The sequence below is a fragment of the Mycteria americana genome, chromosome 13, assembly GCF_035582795.1.
Source record: "Mycteria americana isolate JAX WOST 10 ecotype Jacksonville Zoo and Gardens chromosome 13, USCA_MyAme_1.0, whole genome shotgun sequence".
Lineage (NCBI taxonomy): Eukaryota > Metazoa > Chordata > Aves > Ciconiiformes > Ciconiidae > Mycteria > Mycteria americana.
In genome coordinates, this window is record NC_134377.1 from 6505989 (window position 1) to 6527315 (window position 21327).

General features: G+C 40.6%; 1 protein-coding gene across 6 annotated transcripts; it reads right to left on the reverse strand.

The window, feature by feature from the left end:
• Window positions 1-1639: 1639 nt before the first annotated feature.
• PATZ1 (POZ/BTB and AT hook containing zinc finger 1) lies at window positions 1640-21208 on the reverse strand. Of its 6 annotated transcripts, none has more exons than XM_075516220.1 (6): window positions 19355-21199; window positions 16873-16936; window positions 13474-13542; window positions 10935-11106; window positions 5051-5188; window positions 1640-3150 (listed from the first exon to the last, which is right to left on the reverse strand). In XM_075516220.1, the coding sequence occupies exons 1-6, from the start codon at window positions 20644-20646 to the stop codon at window positions 2732-2734; spliced, it is 2154 nt and encodes a 717-aa protein (XP_075372335.1). In that variant the 5' UTR covers window positions 20647-21199; the 3' UTR covers window positions 1640-2731. The 6 variants fall into 6 exon arrangements, with proteins under 6 accessions (XP_075372335.1, XP_075372334.1, XP_075372337.1 ...); XM_075516219.1 differs by having other exon boundaries at window positions 13474-13545; window positions 19355-21197; XM_075516222.1 differs by lacking the exon at window positions 5051-5188 and having other exon boundaries at window positions 13474-13545.
• Window positions 21209-21327: the final 119 nt, after the last annotated feature.

A 21327-nucleotide genomic window follows, 5' to 3' on the forward strand; every position in this document is an offset into this window, starting at 1 on the left:
AAAATATCCTATACTCTGGACTTGGCTTTTGGAGTTGAATTTTATGACTAGTGCACTCTCTTTGAGTGCACGTAGGAACATCAGGGACACAAACTTCCTATATCTTTCAGAATACAGCCTCAATTCAACAGACATTTTCCTGGTGGCTTAAATACGAGCTATTAGTAAATCAGAGTGACTGCAGTTGCATTTGCTAATCCCAATGAATTGTTATGCTGATTGGAAAGCCTGCTCTATCTTGACTTGCTTGGCAGCTTACGAAATTGTCTCATCATGGCCTAGATTTGCAAGGTATTTTAAAATGTTTTGTTACCTTTCTGAAATGTCCTGTTTCTACTTGTCAACTAAGCTTACCAGTACAGCAACAGCAATTCCATGAAGCTTTAGTTTGAAGGTGGGTTGGTTTGGTTTTTTGGGTTTGTTTTTTTGGTTTTTTTTTTCCTTTTAAATGAGACTCATACCTATTCCAGGTATTCTGGGGGAAGATGAATGGAGAAGAACATGTCCTTCAGTCTCCCAACACAGATTAATTGCAAAACATCAAGTCCACTGCAACATGCTCTCAATTTAGAAAGTGCTGGTGCTATAAAGAGAAAGCCATTGATTATTCATCCTTGGTTTATAATACTCGAGAACAAGTACAAAAAAGTACTTCTTACAAGAGAGAAGCTGGGGTTTCTAAGTCTGTAGAATTTAGAACGTCATTCCAAAATCCATATACTTACAAAAGGCTCTATACTTCTAACATAAAAACAAAAGAGGAATGTGTCTTATTTCAGTTATGCATTAGCTGCAGCGTTTGGATTAGGAGCACCTAGGCAATGCAAGTTGTGGCACAACAGCAGTTTGTGGCTATGTTCACATTTAATACAGATGTATCTCCTGCAGAAGATGTTGGTTCTGGTCTGAGGTGGTCTATCCCGCTCCAGCACTGTATTAATGATGGAGACAGTTATTGTTTCATAGAATACAAGTTTGATGTGGGACTCGGGCTCTTCAGAATGGCCTTTCTAGAAACATTCAGTACACACAGCAACTTAAGTTTACCAAATCACTGCTTAAACCTTTGCTCATTAACCCTCACAACAGTTGTGAGAAAACTTTTCACAAATGGGAAATTAAGGAATAAATTCAGTGAGCTGTCCTATGTGACCTTGAGCATCAACAGCAGAACCATAATTATAACTCAGAGTATTCCTAACTCCTAACCCTGTGTTAATTAAACAACATTTATACCTGGATTTGGTACATAAAGACCTTGACAAGTTACATGGGAGGAGAGGGAGGGCCAAGAAAGGACATTATTTCTGCACAAGTGGTATTTTCAGATTAAATGGAACCTCCAACAGTCTAGAGCCCAGCTTCTTTGCATTTTGTAATCAATTCTTTTTCAAAGATATGTTTGCAATTCCCATCTCCTATAGTAAAAACCTTCTTCTTTGGAAAAGAAAGGAGTAAGACTGGCTTTTGCAAACCTGACTAGAGGCAGATCAGGAGAGCATGACTGTAGCCAAAAAGCCCAGGTCACTGAGAATACAGTACAGTGTAGAGAGGGATTAATGTCTTATTTACTGGTTCTCATTTGCACACCTTTTGGACAGGTGGCTAAATTGCTCAAAAACCAGACAAAACGAGGGGATGCAAAGTAACATACTAACTTCTTTAATAGAGTCCAATCCAATTAAACCAAAATCACTCTGTGAACCCCCGGGTTTATTCACACTAAACAAGTCAGTGGTACATAGTGTTAACCCGATAGCTGATCATGTTTATACCCTAGGTCCCCACATGAAAAATGAGCACCAGTCAACCAGACTGCAATGGTATTTTTCCTTCCTTTTTTTTTTCTTTTTTTTTTTTTTCATAAAACTATTTCTTTCATAGACTTAAAACAATCAACTAGCCAAGTTATTAATTATCGTACATCTAAAAAAAAAATTAATACTAACCCTAATGTGACTGCTGCTTTAAGAGTGCTCTGTGTATCGCCTTAGACTGGCTTTTCAGTAGCAATTCACTACAACAGGTCCTAAAATAATAATAGAGAATTAAAAACCTGACAGCAAGTTTAATGGTTAAAAGTAACAAAAACGTGTTCTGAATGGTGATTTTTCTCAGCAGTTCAGTCCTGCTGCAGCACTCACAGCCTCACAAATGGCAGAAGGGGTTCAAATTCTCTCACCTTCTTTAAATTTTTCTGTTTTTAAAAGGACAACTGCATTGTAACCTGCTAGGTACCACGGGGCATTTTACTTAATGTTATAGTCAATAATGGGTCAATAATGGGTCTGTTTTTAAAACTCACTGTTTTTCTGGGGTAGGTTAGGGAAGGTGGGGAATAGAGAGAGAACAAAAGCATAGCTCCCTGTAGCTGTAGCTCCCCAGGTGCCTCAGTCACTAGGACTGTCTAATTCTCAGATCAGTGCTGGCAACTTTTGTTTATTCTAGATCATGACGAAACACCAGCAGCAGCCTCTAAAGCTCCATTTGGTGTTTTAGGTCATGTCTGCTATTCAAGGTCACCATTTTCTGTAATTATCAGCTAAGAAGCATTTTCTCCCTCTCCTCAGTGAAGGTTTAAAGGTGGGGTAGGGCATGAGACAAAGAGGGAAGCTAAAATGAATAAAAAATTCTCAGCTATAGAACCAAATTTCATTATTTCCTCTTTCATTCACAGCATCTTATCATTATAGCCAGACTGCTGCTTTGCTTCGTTAAGATCAAACTGATCTCATTTCCCTTCTGGCCCCATTGGTTGCTGGTCGACCTCTGGATCCACTAGGGATGATGCGAATGCTGACTGGACGATCTGAAACCCAAATGACTCCAGGAGAGACATGTTCTGTTGGGGTGAAAAGGGGGATCCTAGAGCAGGACCGAGGTCCCCCAATGGGCCACCAAGGGCCCTGACGTGAACTTTCTGTATGTGTTTGTTCAGATAAGACTTTGATCTGAAAAAGCTGCCACATTCAGGGCAAGGGTACTTCTTCTCTCCTTCCGTCTCCATTTTGTTTTTGCTGACTGCCATGTCACACGAGAAGGACCCATTGGTGCTCTGTTTCTCAGGAGTCTTGAGGTCACTGGTGTCAGAGAGGTCTCCGTATGAATCAGAACTCTCAATCGGGTCCGAATGTGAACATTTCTGGCCTTCTACGGGAAAAAAAAAAAAGAGAGAAATTTTCAGAATCTTATCTCCCCAAAAAATTATTTAACATGCATCCAAACAGATTATATTGCTTACCATCTGATTTCATTAATGCCTGTCATGACAGAATGATACACACTTAACATTGCAATCCTTCATATTCTAAAGCCCTTGACCATAGCTCCTTCTTTACAAACCACTGGGCTGCTATCAGAGCAACATCCAGGTTTTTATTATGGATTTGTCATGACACTGAATGCATCCATAATGGGTCTCTGATTTATATAATACTTTTTGAATCCCAAAGATGTCTCACAACGTTTATACCTAAGGCACTACAAAAGGATGGACCTAATGATGACTTTTTAACTGTACAAGTCACTCCCACACTTCTGAAATATTGTTGATACTTTGGGGGAGAGCCTAGAAACCTAATAAAAGTACAACAGCCTGCAGCAAGATGGGAAGAAATCTGGAAATACTCAGGAAAACAGCAGTGAGCTACTACAATTTAAGAAGTGCAATTCCATTTAGTCTTGAGGAACTCTTTTTTACAAATTAAGTGCAACACTGTTAGAAGTGAACTTCATAATCTAAAATTGTTCCATCTTTAAATACCGTAGTGTGAAACAGGAGAGACGTTAGGGACACTATTTTAAGTCATTTGGACGCATATCCTGGCAAAGCCATTGGTATGTTTGGAGTGTTCCCCATTCTCCTCTGGCAGTATGCCAAGAAGGTTTGTCCACACTTTTTGCTCAGTGCATATGAACGAGCGTGGGAAACCCAGACGTACTCCCTAAACAAGTCTCTGAATACAAATAAGCTGTATCTACTATTAACTCTAAAAGACCAAAGAACCACTTGGCACAACCCAAAAGACAGATTTGCTCTGGACTCGGCATTACAAACCAAACAGGATATGCATGAAATCAATACACCGCTGAGCTGGAGTAAATCTCTTGTTAAGTCAGCACACCACCCAGAACCAAAGGGCTTCTGTAGTAACTCTATCAGGACTTCAACAGAAAAAAATTACACAACTGTAGCTTTCCACTGGCACAGACTTTGTTTAACCCAGCTGGCTGTGTTCTCCCGGGCAAGAAAAAACATAGCTTTTTGGGACAACCATGGTTTTGAAGAATTTTATGTTGTTTCAGCTTCACCCAGGAATACTGACAGCTCAAACCAAGAAGCAAAAAGCAAGCTATTCTACATAGGTTAACACACCGCTTTACATATTCAGAAGTTAAACACTCTTCAGCTATTCTTACAATAGTATCTTTTTTCTTTTTTTTTTTCAGCAAGTTAAATGGAGGTTAAAAAACAAAAAAAGCAACAGTACTATTATCACCCTCTACCTCTCCTCCCCAACAACAGCATTAAAAAGTGTAAGTTTAACTACAGACAATTGCATGGGCTCCTCATCAACCTGAGGATGAATATTGCTTTCACCACTCAAGAATCTTTATGAACTGCATTCTGTGGCTCCCCCTTCCTTCACCGGAAATCAGAACCATGGTTTGACTGACGCAAGATTCAAGTATAGTGGGACTAAGGAACCGTCAAGGATCTGCACCCCTCAGGCAAAATTCAAGTACTGACTGCTCCTAGGAAGATGCTCAAGATTAACTAACTGGCTTTTTCAATCTCTAAAATCAAAGAAGCTGCCAAAAATTCACATACCCTTACAGGTCCATCTCCTTCCCCCAGACTTGTTAAATCAGCTATCCAAGGACAGATATTATATACTATGTGATGCTATGTAATTTCTCTGCATCTCCCTAAGCTTCTTTCCAGTCTTTTCCCTGTCCTTCCTCCCTCCCCTTTCTCATGCCCAGCCCAATATCCCACAACACAAAGTTCTGCACAGAGCAGCAAGGTGCAGAGCAGCGAGTCTCTTGCCTTTGATGCCATAGGTCCTGACGCAGTGGAACGCTGCTCCCCCATTCGGGATGGACTCCTGGTGCCTGGAGACCTGGGGAAGGGGAACACCGTGGTGGGTTTTAACATGGACCTTTAAGTAGGAGGCAGAGGAGAAACCTAAACAAGATAAAAGGAGATGAGATCCTGCCACCAGCAAAGACACACATCTGCCTTCCCTGTTCTTTTAATCTTTCTCTTGCTCCTACTCCCTATTACAAAGTTGCCATTATACTACCTTGATTTTTGGTTACCTACATCATGCTGAAGTAGGACTCCTAGACATAATCAGGCAATGAATGCAATGCATACCTTTCATTAGACTTCATTTGCTTTTTGGAAGTCATGATGAAAGAAGAGCCTCCTTGAGAAACAAATCCTACGAAACCAAACCTAGCAGATGACATGAAACTTTCTGGAAAAAAAGGCAGAAGAGTCATGATACAAAAAGGCACCCATGCCTCTTCACCATTTTTGTGCTGTTTTATTTATTTTAATTAAAAATGCCTTCATCGTCTGATAATACTTTCGAAGATAGTTCAAATTAGGTTATTTTATGCTGCTAAGATTTGAAGGAATGCCATTTAGTAACACCCCTCTTTGGTATTTAGTGTGCTTTCCCCTTAGGGTTTCTAGCATTCATAGTGACTCCTAGAAGGCAGAAAGCTAAAACTACTGAGTTTTTAAGGTATACAATTTTGTTCTATAGTAATTCTTGAATAGTATTTCCTCCATTCAGCTCATCCTGAGTTCTAAAAAACATACTAAACTCATCTTTGTCTGCAGTTAACAAAAAAAAGAAATTTCAATATTTCTATTAGCTCTGATCTGTAAGCCCAAACCACTGAAATTAAAAACATATATTTCGAACAACTGATTTCTGAACAGAACAGTTTTTTACATTTGCGCATGTGCTTTTTAAAATTGTTTTTGAAGTCTCACAAATATGGCCTTTTCCTTTAATGCAATAAATTATCTCACATGTATTTTGGAATATTTTTAAATTCAGATTTTAATAAGATTTGCAATTAGTACTAGTACATTTGGACCATACACAAGGCACAAGGAGGACAGAGTTTTAAAGACTTCCTACACAGGTAAGCCTATCAACAACCATCTTAGTTTTCTATTAAATTTTGAACAGAATATTATGGCACTTTCATGTTAGAAACATTTCCCTTTAACAACTGAGAACACAACACAAGTTTCGCTGTCACAGACACAGAGTTCCAGGTTCCCTTTCTGGACAGAGAAAACCCAAGACCTAGATTTTTTTAAACCAATACAGCATTTACAGCACAAGCCCTTGCAAGAGAACTTTCATACCAATGCTTCACTTTAAATATGAATAAATATACTACTGTAAAGCCATTTTTATAGTGATATAACTGCATTTACACTTGATGATATATAATATATTAGGAAGGATGCAAAACTAATACTGGCACACCTCTCTGGGGTGGATTTTCTGACAGCAGCTGTTAGTTTCAGGTGCTGAATTTAATAATGAATGTGGCTTTACACTAGAATTCCCTGTGCCTACCCAACAGAATATCCCTCCACCCAGACTTTTCTTCGAAGCCAGGATCAAAGAATATTCAGGGGTTATTAAGAATTATATATACAGGACCTGCAGAGCAAGACAGAACTGCACAGCGACCTGCTGAAGGGGAAAAAGGGCAGGTTGCTAAGAATGAACAAGAGAGAGTTACTGTAGACCCCTGAGTTGAAGATAACAGTACAGAAAAGTAGATACACCACAACTGAAGAAACCAAGAACACATGACTCTCAAAATACAATGGAGCAGAATCACCTAGGCCAAGTCATCCAGGGAGTTAATGTAAGGATACTACCCTCCAAAATAGTGCAAGACCTACCCTCAGACACAAAATGCTGTACTGAATATCTCACTGGGCCACAAGAGAATATATTTTTCCAAATACCAAAAATTCACTGTAGACATGGAAAGAACCAGTGTTTGACTGGTAGAGAAAAGGACACAACATACAGTTATAACGGTGATACTTCCAACTACAAGGTACTTCCCTTATTTCATACATGTGTCTAATAACCATATGCATGTTGAGATGAGTCTCTTTATGTAGCAACGCATTAAAATCTCAATGCCAACCGTTAAAAAAGGACTACATACAGGTATTCAGTGTTTTTCTATACTACAACCGACACAGGAAAATCTGAAGTTGTAATCTCTGCTAGACAATATTTTTTCTGAACTCTGCAATTCTATTTGTAGAGTACATTGTTTTATATAATGAAAACTGCCTGCAAAGTGTGTTAGCTCCCCTTTATGCACTTGGCAGATGAATATGTGAGTCATCAACTTCCATCAAAGCAGCAAGAATGCCAACTGCTTCATAGGAAACTGTTTAAAGTGAGATTTTTTGTTTGTTTGTTTTTACCCTAATTTTTTTCTGAAGCACTTAGTACTGGCCTTTTTTTTTCCCACCAGACCTTAATTATGAATGCCTGTCCTAGGAACATGGGGGATTCATAGACAATAATCCTTTACTTTTAAAAATCTCTTTAAAAACAAGTCAGGCTAATGCAGAGGATAAAGTGGCAGTATTTTTCAAAGGAGGAATGTATTTATTGCTTTACCCATACACATCTCTCAGCTTTGCAGAGCAAATTATTTCTTCATATCAGAGGAACCAACATTAAAAACATGCATAGAGAGGAAATTATCTGCTTTATACAAATGGGATCTATCCCTTGATCTCTTAGATAACATCTATAAGGAGACAGCCTATAGAAATAATTGCAGGATGCTCCTTTTTCAAAACTTCTAATGCGGATTTAGTTGGAACATACAGAGAATGTGTCTTGCTTTAATCAACTCTGTATGTACCATGAAATATACAAGAATTCATCTTACTGTAAAAAAAAAAATTCCATCTAACTTGTGATTGGAATATTCACCCTTCTCCTAATTTGATTTCTGTGAATTAAACAATGCGTATGTGTCTGAAACAGAAAATGAATCTTCTGAGTTGCACGTGTTGTTACTAAGTACCAGTTCTAGACTTGCCAAAGTCATTAATCTCTTAAATTCTTTGAAAAAGCCCATACAAGCAAATAAAGTTCCTAAGGATAGTAATAGAAGATTATGTAACAACAAAGCAGGAGTAGGTCTTTTTTATTTAGACTGATTAAAGAGAATTTGTCTTAAAAAGTGAGGATTAGTTTTGATAAGCACATTTTAGATGAATTCTTAAAAAAAACCAAATAGAAAATCCCAGAAAAAAAACATTGCACAGCTTCCCTGATTTAACAAGATTTAATTGCTTCCATAATTATTCTAAGCATAAAGACCCTAAGAAAATAACCCAGAAAAAACATCAAACCACAGATGGTAATTTTGGGACATTTTACTGCCATTTTGTAAAATAAATAAATAAATAAAATCAGCAAATGGGTACACGCATGACGTGGCAAATCAGTGGCTACTGCTTTCAGTCAGGTACTGAGCTCCCCATCTCATAAATCTGTTAAACCTTTAAAAGAACGTGAGACATTTGATTAAGTACCATAGAAAAGCCTTCAGTCTGATGGGATAAATTGAGGGATTCCAAGCTCTGTCTTTAATGCTAGGATATGTTCAGCTGTGTAAGAGTCACCTTTTCATCCACTTTTTTTTTTTTTGGTGGGTCAACATCCAAAATTCTCTCCACAAGCAGCTTGAGCATTCTTGTTTGACAATTACTATGTCCAGCACTAGCTAAGTTCCAATTCAGAAATACACCAGCATGTTAGCTGAGTGAAGAATAAAACAAAATCCCATTGCACAACCACCATAGCCACGGCACAATCACAGTTGGAGGGATGGTGCGTAGCTTCTGACTGCACCAATGCCTACGGAATAGATGTTTCTAATCCAGAAATTTTCCATTATACTTCATCTTACCAGGCTCTACAATTTAAAATATATCTTTTTAAACAATGAACATTATAATTTGATTCGAGAACACGTTGGATTAAAAATTCTGCTGTCATCGATCATAAATCTATAATAAAAATTCACAGCATGTAACAATGAATTCATAACACAGTTGTTTGACAAATCGTCTGTAACTTCCCCTTCCTATGAATTTTAACACTGGGTAGATATTTAACAATAATTCATCAGATTAATTATGTTCTTTAAGTGCTGATGTAAACCGAAATTCACAGCAGACTAAATTCTGGCAACATGTGAAATACACAAACTGTAAAAAGAAAGTAGTTGCTTAAAGTTTGCTGTACAACAAGTTCCCTATCCTTCTACAGAGTGTATAGTTTATTTAAATTTCCACCGTACATTTAAACCCATAAAATGTGAATAAACCATTTAGTAATTTCATTGTTTGAATGCCAGATCTGTCTTTGTCATGCTGGCTGAATTTCGAAAGAGCTGCAGTGACATCCAGTGGTAGTTAAGTTGAAACTCAAGCTTACAAATCTTGGAAACAAGACAATTCCTCCCAACCCATATGAGTTTCTGTTTGGCACCACATTCAACTGAAGGAGGGCAGGATAGCACCTGCATCTTGGATAGTGTCTTCCACGCTGTTACCACAAAAAGAATTGGGATAAGCTTAAGCAGTTTTTCAGAAGATAGGCCTTCAGCTGAAAAGGGGAGGCCAAGTTTCATTTTGTACCATCTACCTGGAGCTTCAGAATCTGAAGATTTTCAACCCAGATGGCCTTTTCCCCTCAAACTGTTAACATCACTTTCAGGACCTAACAGACGGTTCAAGTACTGCAAATACCTCCCTTGCAATTTAATGTCTCTCATTACTCATCAACTCCTAGTCATCCAAAAGCTCCCTGTACAGTCCTCACATTAAGTACAGAACAGCTTTATTCTCTCAAAAGATTTCACTTCTTTTAAATTAGAAAAGGGAACACACATCATAAAAAAAATGACTCATCAGAAAAAAACAAGATCCCAAAACACAGCAGCAACCTCTTCCTACACTTACTAGGTAGGTACACCTGAGTGAGTCAACAATGTATTTTGAAGTTGTATATTAATCATTCAAAAAAAAAAAAGACACCAATAAGTCAAATTACTTTTCCAGCTTGCTTACATCCCACAAAGCCTAAATTTACAACCCTCTCCAACTGAAGAGTACCACAAACAGATGGAAAAGCTTCAAAAGCTCTTAGTCATATGGTTTAGTTTTAGGTGATCCTGTGAGGAGCAGGGAGTTTGGACTTGATGATCTTTACAGGTCCCTTCCAACTCAAGATATTCTATGATTCTATGAAAAGCTGTATTTGTACAAATAAAGGTAAAGCACATTTCTAGTGCTCTTTACAGAATTTGGTTTAGAAATGTACGTTAATACAAAACAATTTATTGGGTTAAGAGGGAGAAGCAGCTTGACTGTACCGCTGCACCAGGAGGTTAAGCAAGACTGATAATATAATGTAGATTTTTTTTTTTTACGTACAGTGTATAATTTTCAACTTGGTGTGTATTTCAAAGATGATTCTTCCAAACTGAATGCAAGGACTCACATCTAACCAGGTATAGAAAAAAAGGTGTATGGTGAATAGCGGCAAGGCAACATATCATGGTTATTTTATAGGGATCTAGCTATTTAGCAAATAAAATTCTTAAAACTGTGTAGAAACAATTTGCTTCAGATTTAAACTGAGTTTCTTCAGGAACTATCAGCCATGTAAAAAGGCCAGACCTACAGCTCCATCAGTTTCAAGGTTAAGCATTCAGTAAGAAAAACAAAGATATGTACACATATATGGTATAACCTCCTCCTGTTGCAGACAGAGTCACGTAGCCTTACAGCTTCCCTCAGGTGTTGTCCCATCCCACTGAAATAAAAAAAGTTTCTTCATTACCTCGGTTACAGATAGTGCAGAAATTGCTTGGTCCTTCACTATGTTTCTTCAAATGATCTGCCATATATGCGGCTCGCAAGTACTTCCCACACACCTGGCATGGAACTTTGTCTTCATGACATGCTAGGTGTGAGCGCAGTCGGTCACGAGTGGCAAAGGAAGCATTACAAGTCTGCAGGTATAACGAGAACCATGTGACTAATCAACTCTGCTAAAAGCACTGATATTGTTGAATATATTTAGTATTCTTTAGAGTAAGTACCTTAGACCCTGTGCAAACACACAAATGACATGATGCACAAGCCATTTTCCCACAAATAAAAAATGCAGATCAACATACTGCACAAGATGTGATGTTACTACTTGAAAGAATTAAGAAAGCAAGAAAACAGCTCTAACATACTACAGACAGTAAAACTTAAATCAAGATAAGAGTTGTAAGGCCTTGGCTCCTCTCTGAGGATGAAGATACTAAAACTTTAAGTAATATTTAACAAAAGAAATAGCACAAATCACTTCATTCCATTTACAGTAAATTCTTCCATTTCACTGAGCCATTACAATAATTTCAGACCACTCAAAATGTCCTCTCTGTCATCTTCCTAAATTTTACTCTTTGATCTGATCAATCTAACTTGAGGACACAGAATCCCTTTGGAGTATGAAGACATACAAACAAAGCACCAGAGAACTGGCTGGGATGAGAATATGACGAAAGACAGTAAAGAGCCATCCTGGTATCCACAGTAGCAATGCAGACAAATTGTAGAAGTGAAGGAAGCCTCAGAACTGAGCAGGTATCAAAATAACTGCACGACACTGTAATCTGTTTATAACTTACCCCTGATCAAGGTATCATATTCCACTTACTACTGTGAAACAAGCTTGATTTGGCATAAGATAATATTGATTCTACTTGCCCACTTCCCAGACATAATCCATATGATGAGTGAAGGCTCCCTCCCATTTTTATAATCATAGCAACTGGCAGGCATGCATGTATATAGCCTACTACAACAGCCTGCCAGTTCTGAAAGGCTTGCTCTATCTCTAACATGTGAAGGAAAATAAATCACCAGCAATACACTGTTCAAGTTATTAAAGATATAGGCTGAAACCATTGCTCACAAGTGCAAGAGGAAAAACAAAAGCAAACATACACTAGAATGACCAGACCAAGCAGGCAACAGTGACATTTCAAGAGTGTACAGTGTTTCGTTCATACCACCTTTATATAAAATAACACAGTTTTAGGATGTATAACCAGAACCCCCTATGAGATAATATGAGACTATTAAGTGACTTGGGAACTGGATATATTCTGTCTTTTCAATTATCAGTGTGTAATTAAACAACTGTTTCAGCAGAGATAGATTTGTTGAAGCAACAATCCTAGTAAAATTATAAAATTATAACTTCAAATAAGTGAAACTGATAATACAGAAGAGGATAACTCATATAATTTTATATAATTTAGTTAATCAAGAGCTTAATCCAAAAAACATTGAAGGCAGCTGAAAAGTACCTATCAATTTCAACAGGTTTCACACTCGATCCCATGAGATGCTTAAGTATGGTAAATTCCCATAGAGCTGAGGCAAGCACAAGACTTAGCACCTCAGAGGATCAGGACTTAATGAACTTAAAAAGACAACAGTAAAATTATCTGGATTTCTGTGATACACACAGATTAACTAAGCTCACCAGACAAAGATTCATAAATTACAAGTAATGAAGATTAAGAGGCAAATTCTTGAACATGAAAGATTTCTCTAAATTTGAAATCTCAGTACACAGCGCTGAGCAAAACAGGTGCAGCTTTCACTTACTAAAATGATCTTAGAGGTAAACACTCATTTAAGGCAGGATTCCAGCACAGATACTAATCAATCTGTTGGATATCAAGTAAAGATATATAACTAGACAATCAAAGATGACAGCCAAGAGATCCATCATCAAATAAGCCTAAAAATATTGAGCCATAGTAAGCGCCCATACAAAAGCATTGGGAGTGCATTAGTTGATGAAGCAGACCAGAGACAAACCACACAAATATAGGGATGCCAGAAGCAAAACCGTATCTGTCCCATATTGAATTTATCAAGTCGAAAGCTTAGGGAAAGGCAATGTAATCACTTCTGTGTTTGATTTCTCACTCTTGCTGCTGAGTTGTGCCAAGTTCACCTTTCAATAAGCTATATAGTAAATATATCTGCAAAGAAGCTTAAAAAAAAAAAATTAAGTCCAGTGGAGAAAGCAAGAATCAGTTTAGCTGAATCATAACAATGGGAGACAGGACTAGGTTTAAAGAAAACCCCAAAGTTAATGTTCAAATAGTTAATATTTATCAAAGGTATAGAGAAAAAAAAAGTTTTATTTTACAAAAGATGTGAAGTACTAAATGAGTGCTAAGTATTTATCATTAATTGTTAATCATAGAAGAAAACTCTCCAGTGCTTTCCTATCAAACATTGCACAGGTATATAAATAGATCAAAAAGAATATATATAAAGTTTAAAAAACATTGTTTAAGAAATACCTCTTGAAGTTTCAACTTTTCTATGGATGTGGATGTCTCTGAGCTTATTCCATGGTGGCTGCCATTTTCCTGCTAATAGGCAGGAAGTAAGAGAAATTAGGACAGGAAGAAACTCATTCTGCATTGAAATCAATGGGAAAAGCACTGGACTTGGGATGCCAATTTCAGGTTTACTTTAATAACTAGATCTTTTTCTTTGTCAAAAGTTGTGCTTTAATTTAACCTGCATTTTTCTCTTTTTTATTTAAATTGCCAGAAGAACAACCTGTCTCTTGTCTCTAAGGAGCAAACTTCTGTTTTCTCCCCTCGTTCTTTCACGTCCACAGATTTTCAGATCACCATTTCCTCCCAAACTGCAGCCTAACTTTCATACCATTCACACCCAAAAGCCAACAACCCAGCTCCACCCCTTCCCATGATGAGTCAGCAAACTGAGCTATCCCATTACAGCCAGAAAACTGACTTACCCCTTCTCCTACATCCAGAACTCAACTGTCAGATGAAAAAAAAACCAACAAACCATCCAAAAACATCACCAATGCAACAATCCAGGGGAAAAGATCCACAGTGCCATTTGGTGTCGTGTCTGGACACCAAAGCAACTTTCTTGGGTGCGATTTCTCAGCTGCCTTGGCTCCATGGAGGCCTTCCCTATTCTGAGTCTATTTTAACAGTAATGAAAAAGCTGGAATCACATCTTTGTCTGGCAACAGGTGCTGGAACTTAGGATAGTTTTTCGAAGATCTGTGAAGCACAACCGTTATTTTAGGGGGATGAGTGCAGGATTACATGCTGAGCACTGAAAACTATAGCAGTTGCAGTGATGTTCAGTTTGCAATTGTCCTGCTTCTCATAGTTTCATTTTATTTATTCTGAAGTTGGGTTGACACCTTCATGCTTTCGTTTTGGTAGTCCAAAATGCACCGTGATGCCACATCAACAAAACATTATATATCCACTGGTTTGCAAAGATACATGAGGGCTCAGGTAAATGGCCAGTGGATTTTGTTTAAGTTGTAACAGAGCATCACTTTCAAGAATGCCATTATGACAAAGGATTCTGGAAAGCTTTTGTTTACTGACAGAGTACTTCTCTTTTGCAGTAAACATAAACAAAGGATGACAGTAACAGAAATTTTCAACAGGAACTCAACAGATTCAAAAACGATGCTCAATGCTGTTCAGACTACTCTCATGGGGAGCTAATTTGACAAACAAAATCAATGGAAAATGATAATGGAAAATGGGGAAAAAACACGCCAATATTAAGCAATTTCCCTTCTTAGTGGCCAGATTCTGTGTTTAGATACGTGTCATGGAACAGAATTGTTACTGGTTATGAGATAATCACAAGGAGAACTTTATCAATTTATACATCAGCTTTCAGATTTTAAACAAATTTTGAGTGTGATAGCACCCCTTCCGTGGTTTGTATCATGTGTATCAGATGTGCATATTTAAGAAGGCTTTCTAAATCTGACAGGATTTTATAAAGTATTTTTTGCAAAGACCCACAACAGCTCTTTAACAAATTTTCTACACCTTAAGATTCATTAAAAATTAACTTTGCAAGGTTAAGCAGTCAAAAATCAAGGACAAACCAAGCCTGAATGACAACCTTAACTCTGTCCTGATGCTTGTAACCTATAGCCTATACCTTTTAACTGAAATGAACAGTGCATACAGTATTACGGCACTTTAAACGACACACAATGAGAAAGACTGTTCTTAGAAATTGCTATCACAAAATAACATGTGTGCAAGGAGACGGAGTTGAGCTTGGCTGTACAATCTTAGCTTCCATATTTCTTTACTTTCTAGCTCTTAGTGTATCCTCTGATTCACACTTACAGAGTTTATATTTAATATTCTTAAATCAATCCGAAAACTAGAAAAAAATTATCAGGTATCAGCTGGCAAAAGACAATTCATGTCTATCAATGTTATTCATAAACTGTGTTCGTTCAGTAACCTTGATATCAACTGGCAAAAGAGTGATGAGTTTCTGTTTATGTTGGGACCTAAACATTCATTTTTGTACTTGCACACAAATACATCCTTATGGAAAAAATTAGTAGTCATCTTCATTAGTAGTCATCTTCAGTTCATCCACCCAGACCCCTTGCTATCCCCAAATTGTGAAGTCTTTTTATGAGTGGAATTTTCCAATTTATATAAATCTATAACCCCTAAGTAATCTTAAGAAGCTTAAAACAATCTAAGGCTTTATATAGGATATGCAGTTAAATCAATGTGAAGGCTCTATGGCCTGATTTTCAAAGGTGCTGGGCTTCCACAGATCATACGGAGGTCAACAGAAATCTTTAGATGGCTCTGTATGTCTGAAAAACTGTTCACTGGATTATTAAAGCTGCAAAATGTTTCAAAACTCACAATTTGGAGGAATCATAGGAGAGGTGTGTCAAGAGATGGGAAAAAAACCCGCAGATCAGGAGGCAGCAGTCATGTAGCACTGACGAGGTTCAGAAAATGTGGTTAAAAATTTTAGAAGAAAAAATCCTCTAACCTTCACTGTCTTCAAAGAAAATGAAAATTATCTTGCTCCAACTTTCTTTAAATAAATAATTAAATAAGTCTTTCTTCAGAGACCAAGCATGCAGACTGTTAGCCCAACAGATGATTTAGAAGTTTGCCCAACAACTATGTGAAGGCAGTGGGTGATAGTGGAAGCGGATTCCCATCTTTGGTTTTAATCAATACTTCCAGGCACCTTTTAAATCTCTCTACAAATGAATTAGAAAATATCTTTCTTGATTTGATCTTTCAAACCCTAATGAATAATTTATTAACTGTAAAAAACCTATATACAACATTATGACATTGTATTACAAAGGATGCTGTGATGTTGTTATTTATATTCTCCCTGGGATTAAAAAAAAGCTTCCAATTTTGCTCAGTGCAATGTTCTGAAGGCTATGTGATAAAAAAAAAGAGTATCTTGGCAAGTTATGATAATTTACCAATTTTATTTGAAATTATTAAAAAAAAAAAAACGTCAGCATTGGAGCCTCCTGTTGGCAACAACTGCAATTGAAAAAAAGGGGGGGGGAGGGCAGGGGGAATCATCTGTGACATTGAGTCTAAGCCCAGGGACAAGGTGGCTGGGTAAGAGATCCAGGGTGAGACTGGGATAGAGCAGTAGGGAAGAACATCTGGTAGAAGGGGAGGGAGACAGAAGGACAAAAGCTGTAGATGACACAAGGGGCTGGGGGACGGGAGGGATGTAAAGCAGCTGTCACTGTTGAACACTGTTATTGACAAACATTTATCCCAATTCACACATACATGGCATTTTTACTGATACTTCACAATTGTCTGCACACATAAATGCAATGCCAAAGATACCCATACATCAGTCTAAACCCCTCCAGCTCCTACCTGACACTTGTGAGGTCTCTCTGAGGTATGCACCTGTTTGATGTGTCCATTCAAGTGGTCTGGCCTTAAAAGAAAATAAACATAAGCACACTTAAAACAAATACTAAAAATGAACTTACAATTTTAACCAAAAAAAGAGATAAGATCCCAGTGGTGGATCTACTACAAATGTAGTGATATTTAACTTTCCAAGAACCAGATCACCAACAACTGGGACTCTACCTTGATAAGTACCCTCTCCAACTTGCTAAAAAGGCAGCATTTCCTCAGGAAGAAATCATGACTGAATGATCAGAGAAAACACGAAATACAAGCCACAATTTTCAAGCCTGCACGTCCCTTTCCAAAATCCTATTTAGATCTTGACAATCAGGGCACTTTGATTTACAGTTGCTGAATATTTGAAAATCATACTCTTTTGTTTTATGTCCCAAACACGGATGTAAGAAGCCAACTTTAAGCACCTCTGTGCAAAAAGACTGACTCTAAACTCTGTTGCTGTGCACATTTTCCACCAGCAAGATGAAAAAATACTGTCCTAACTCACAACTTGGTGGGGAGACTGCATTAAAACAAATAAAGTGCTCTGAAGGTCCCAACTAGAAGGTGCAATGGAAGAGCAAATTATTACTGAAAAAAAAGTTAGACCATTCTTCACAATCAGTAAAGCCTACTTTGAAGAAGAGAGGACTGAATAGCTGCAGATTTTCCTGGTGGGAGTTTCTCCTAGGGGGAAGAAAGCTTTTCATTGTATGAGGCCAAAACTGCTTGGAAACAAGTTCTCCACCCTCTCCTCCCCCAACTTTCCAGCTGCACCAATGAGAGGGCGCAGGATGGAATTCATGCACTGCAGACAGAAAATAGACTGAACTTTGCAGTCAGGCTGTTAAACCTGATGCTCCGGCAAGTGGGCTGGAGCGGTGTAACCGGAAAGACTGGTTGGGGGTCCTTCTAGGTACCTCAAGCCTAGCAACCTCACGTGCTGCGCTACTGAATGAAGGAAAGGATACTAAAATTAGACATCACACTTCCAACTTCCTTTGGCTGCTCCTACGACTGAACATTGAAACTTAAAGAAAGAGTCTCTACTTTTCATTCATACTTTGATTTTACAAAGATGTGTAGACATTTTTGTTGTTTCCTTTTATAACAGCATTCCTGCCTATTCACATTAACTTACTGGGAAAAATGAGAACTCAGCATGCATCTTTCACTTTCCCTTGTTGACAAAAACCTTTCACACAGCAACAGCAGAAATCTTTAAGTGTGAATAAAAATAATAAAAATCGGCAGATGATCCCAGGTAGCACCGTAGTAAGAAAAATACTTTCACTTCTAGCTAGAGATGAAATCTTCGTTTTATGACTTTCCATCACTAAATTTGCAGTCCTTATGAAGATGCACCCCTAATTACTGCTGATTAAAAAAAAAAAAAAAAAGAAAAAAAGAAAGAATCTACATGTTCTTAATTTATTTTAGTAACAAGAAGTACCCCTATCAAAAAGAGAGCTAGTAGGGGCACAATTCCTACATTTATATAGCTGGGACAATTCTAGCCCTAGTAGCCTTTTGATTCGTTTTCGTATCTCGATTCCTTCCCTCCTGTTAGAGTAAATCGACTCCTGTAGAAAACCGACTGCTGCTTCAAAAGTAACACAGAGTGTACGCATCCCCCTCCCCCCACTACTTCCAGTCTCAAAGCGAGCATCGAACTTCCAAAAAAGTTTCAAATTCATTAACTCAGACTATAAGATACCGCTAACATGACTACGTGTATCAAACTACTTATTAAATTAACTCCCACAAACAGCGACAACAAAAAATCAGCAACATTAAATGCACAGATCTTACGTATGTTGCAGGGCAGAAACAGGATCCCCTTCAGAAGGATGTAAACCCAAAGGACACAAAGATCATGTATTAAAAGATACTTGATGCTGCAGCCTTTGAAATCTCACCTCTTCCTTCACATTTGGGTGATAAAAAACATTACGAACTAAGAGAAATGAAGGGAAGTTAAGAAAAAGAAAATTTAAAATGGATACGAGAAAAATAATAATCTTGAGATGTATTAATATTTTGCACTTCAACAGCACCTTCAAACTACCTGCAAATCAGTAGTCTCAAGACACTTATGTGAGGTAGGTAATTATTTCAAAACCCATTTCACAGAAGAGTCATTTGAGGGAGAGACTAACTGATTTGCCCAAGGACACGCATACACCAAGCCTGGGACAGAGCTGGGAATGTTACCCAGAAGCCAGCTGACTCCCAGTTCTACGTCTTAATTACTTTTAAACCCTTTCGAGAGACTGTAGAATAGCGTCCCAGCGGAAATGATGGCAGTCTCATTTCTCGAGACATTTTAAAATGGAACCGTCAAACTATCCTAAGGACAAATTGTTCTGGTTTCCCAAGGGATCGGAAAGACAACTTCCTAGGTCTCAGTTTGTGTCTATGGTCCTTTTAAGTACTCTCTTACCTGGAAAAGCCTTTTCCACAGCTCTGGCAGATGTAGGGCTTTCCCACAGAGCCATCGTGAGATCGAACATGATAGGACATCCTGTCTTTCCGCTTGAACCGTAAGCCACACACCGGACAAGAGTAAGGCTTCTCACCAGAGTGTGACAGCTTGTGCCGATTCAGGTGGTACACGTCCCGAAAAATCTTGCCACAGATCTCACAGGCCACCTGTTTCCTCGTCCTGCTTCTTTTTCGGGGTGCATCAGGGTCATCCTGACCAGGGACACCATTTTCACCCAGCCTTGGGGGTGGGATGTCTATGTAGCCCAGCTGTAAGCTTGTCACCCCATGTTGAGCCTCATGCTGACGAAGACGATTAGCATCCGTAAACACTTTCCCACAGAGGCCACAAGGCAGGATACCAGCCTCTCGCAGGCCCCCTGGGGTACCAAACATCATGGAGTCCAAGAGGTTGGCTTTACGGGGACGCCCTCTGCCCCTCTTGGTGCTTAAAGTGGGGGCACTAGCAGCAACATTCTGGAAGGGTGAGGCCAGCAGTGGTGGGGACAGAGGTCCTGCCACCATGGGCAGGCGGTCCACACCCTGCAGAACAGGTAGGGAGGACTGCGCAGCAGTGAGCGCAGCCCGCGTGGCCTCGTCTTCAGGCATACCAGCAATGCCGTTGCCATTGGGTGCCAAAGTGGCACCGTTGGTCATGTCAAGAGGGAAGCCGAGGTCAGCAGCGCCCGGACGGAAGAGCATAATGTCGGGGCGCGCAGGGGGCACGAGGATCTGCACATTGGACTGCTTGATGACCTCCTGGCAGATGTCAATCACAGAGCGCATCAGCAGGAACTTGGCGGCCGTCATGAGCTCCGGGAAGCTCTCCAGCCGCACCACGATGCGCGACGTGTAGGCGAAGTCCAGGATGTCTCCGAACACCTTGGAGCTGATGGTGTGCATCTCCAGCTCCCGCCCGCCCCCGGGGGCCCCGCCGGCCGCCGCCGCGGCCCCGCCGGCCGCCGCCGCCTCCGTTGCGCCCCCTTCCGCGCTGCCGCCGCCGCCGCCACCTGCCCCGTCGCCCAGCTGCGCGCTGAACACCGACTCGAAGTACTCGCTGCAAGCGGCCAGCACCGCCCGGTGCGCCGGGAAGCTCTCGTCGCCCACGCGCAGGAGCACGTCGCAGAAGCGGCCGCCGTTCTTGCGCTGCTGGTTGAGGCTGTGCAGCATGTCGGCGCTGTGCCGGCTCACCTGGTACGTGTAGCAGCCCGACGAGGGGCCGCAGGCGGCGGCCTCGCTCACCCGCTCCATGGGGCTGCGCCGCCCCGCTGGCGCCCGCAGGGGGCGCGCGCTCTCAGGCCGCCCGGCGGCGCGCGCCGCCTCCTCCTCCCCGCCCCTGTCCGGGCCGACGGCGGCGGCGCGCGCTGCGCTCCCTGCACAGCGCGAGGGGATTGCAGGGGGGGCGAGACAAAAGGCTCGGGCGGCGGAGCGGCGCGCGCCGCGCGGGGCCGCCGCGGCCGCCGGCGCGCGAGCTCCGCCCGGGCCCGGCCGCCACGAGGCGCTGCGGCCGCGGAGGCCGCCGCGGGAAGGGGCGTGCGCGGCGCGGCTGCAGCGAGCCGGGAGGGAGGGGGCTCCGGCGGCTGCGGCTCCGGGCTGCCGGCTCCGTCCGTCCCTGTGTGTTTGGAGCGGAGGAAAGATGGCAGCGGCTGCACTTCCTCTTGCACTTTCACCCCTGGGGGGAGGAGAAGGAGGGGGCGATACCACCCCCCCTACAAAAATCCAGCGGGGGCCCCCCGGCTGCTGCTCCCCGACCAAGCGCCGCCGCCGCCGGCTCCGGTCCGGGCCCCGCCAGCTTCGCCGCACCCGCACCACCGGCGCCGCAAACTTTCCTCTCTTCTTTGGCCGAGAAGACCCCCACCCTATTCATAGAGACCCCCCCTCCAGCCACTCGGGCTCCCCCCTGCCCCCCCGCTTCCTGCCCCCCTCCCTCCC

Coding starts and splice junctions, on each gene's coding strand:
- PATZ1 (XM_075516219.1), bottom strand. CDS start 20,646: ATGGAGCGGGTGAGCGAGGCCGCCGCCTGCGGCCCCTCGTCGGGCTGC. Junction 11,107..13,473: donor AAAAGTTGAAACTTCAAGAG/GTATTTCTTAAA, acceptor TTATACCTGCAG/ACTTGTAATGCTTCCTTTGC. Junction 3,151..5,050: donor CAGGACCTATGGCATCAAAG/GCAAGAGACTCG, acceptor TTTTTCCCGTAG/AAGGCCAGAAATGTTCACAT.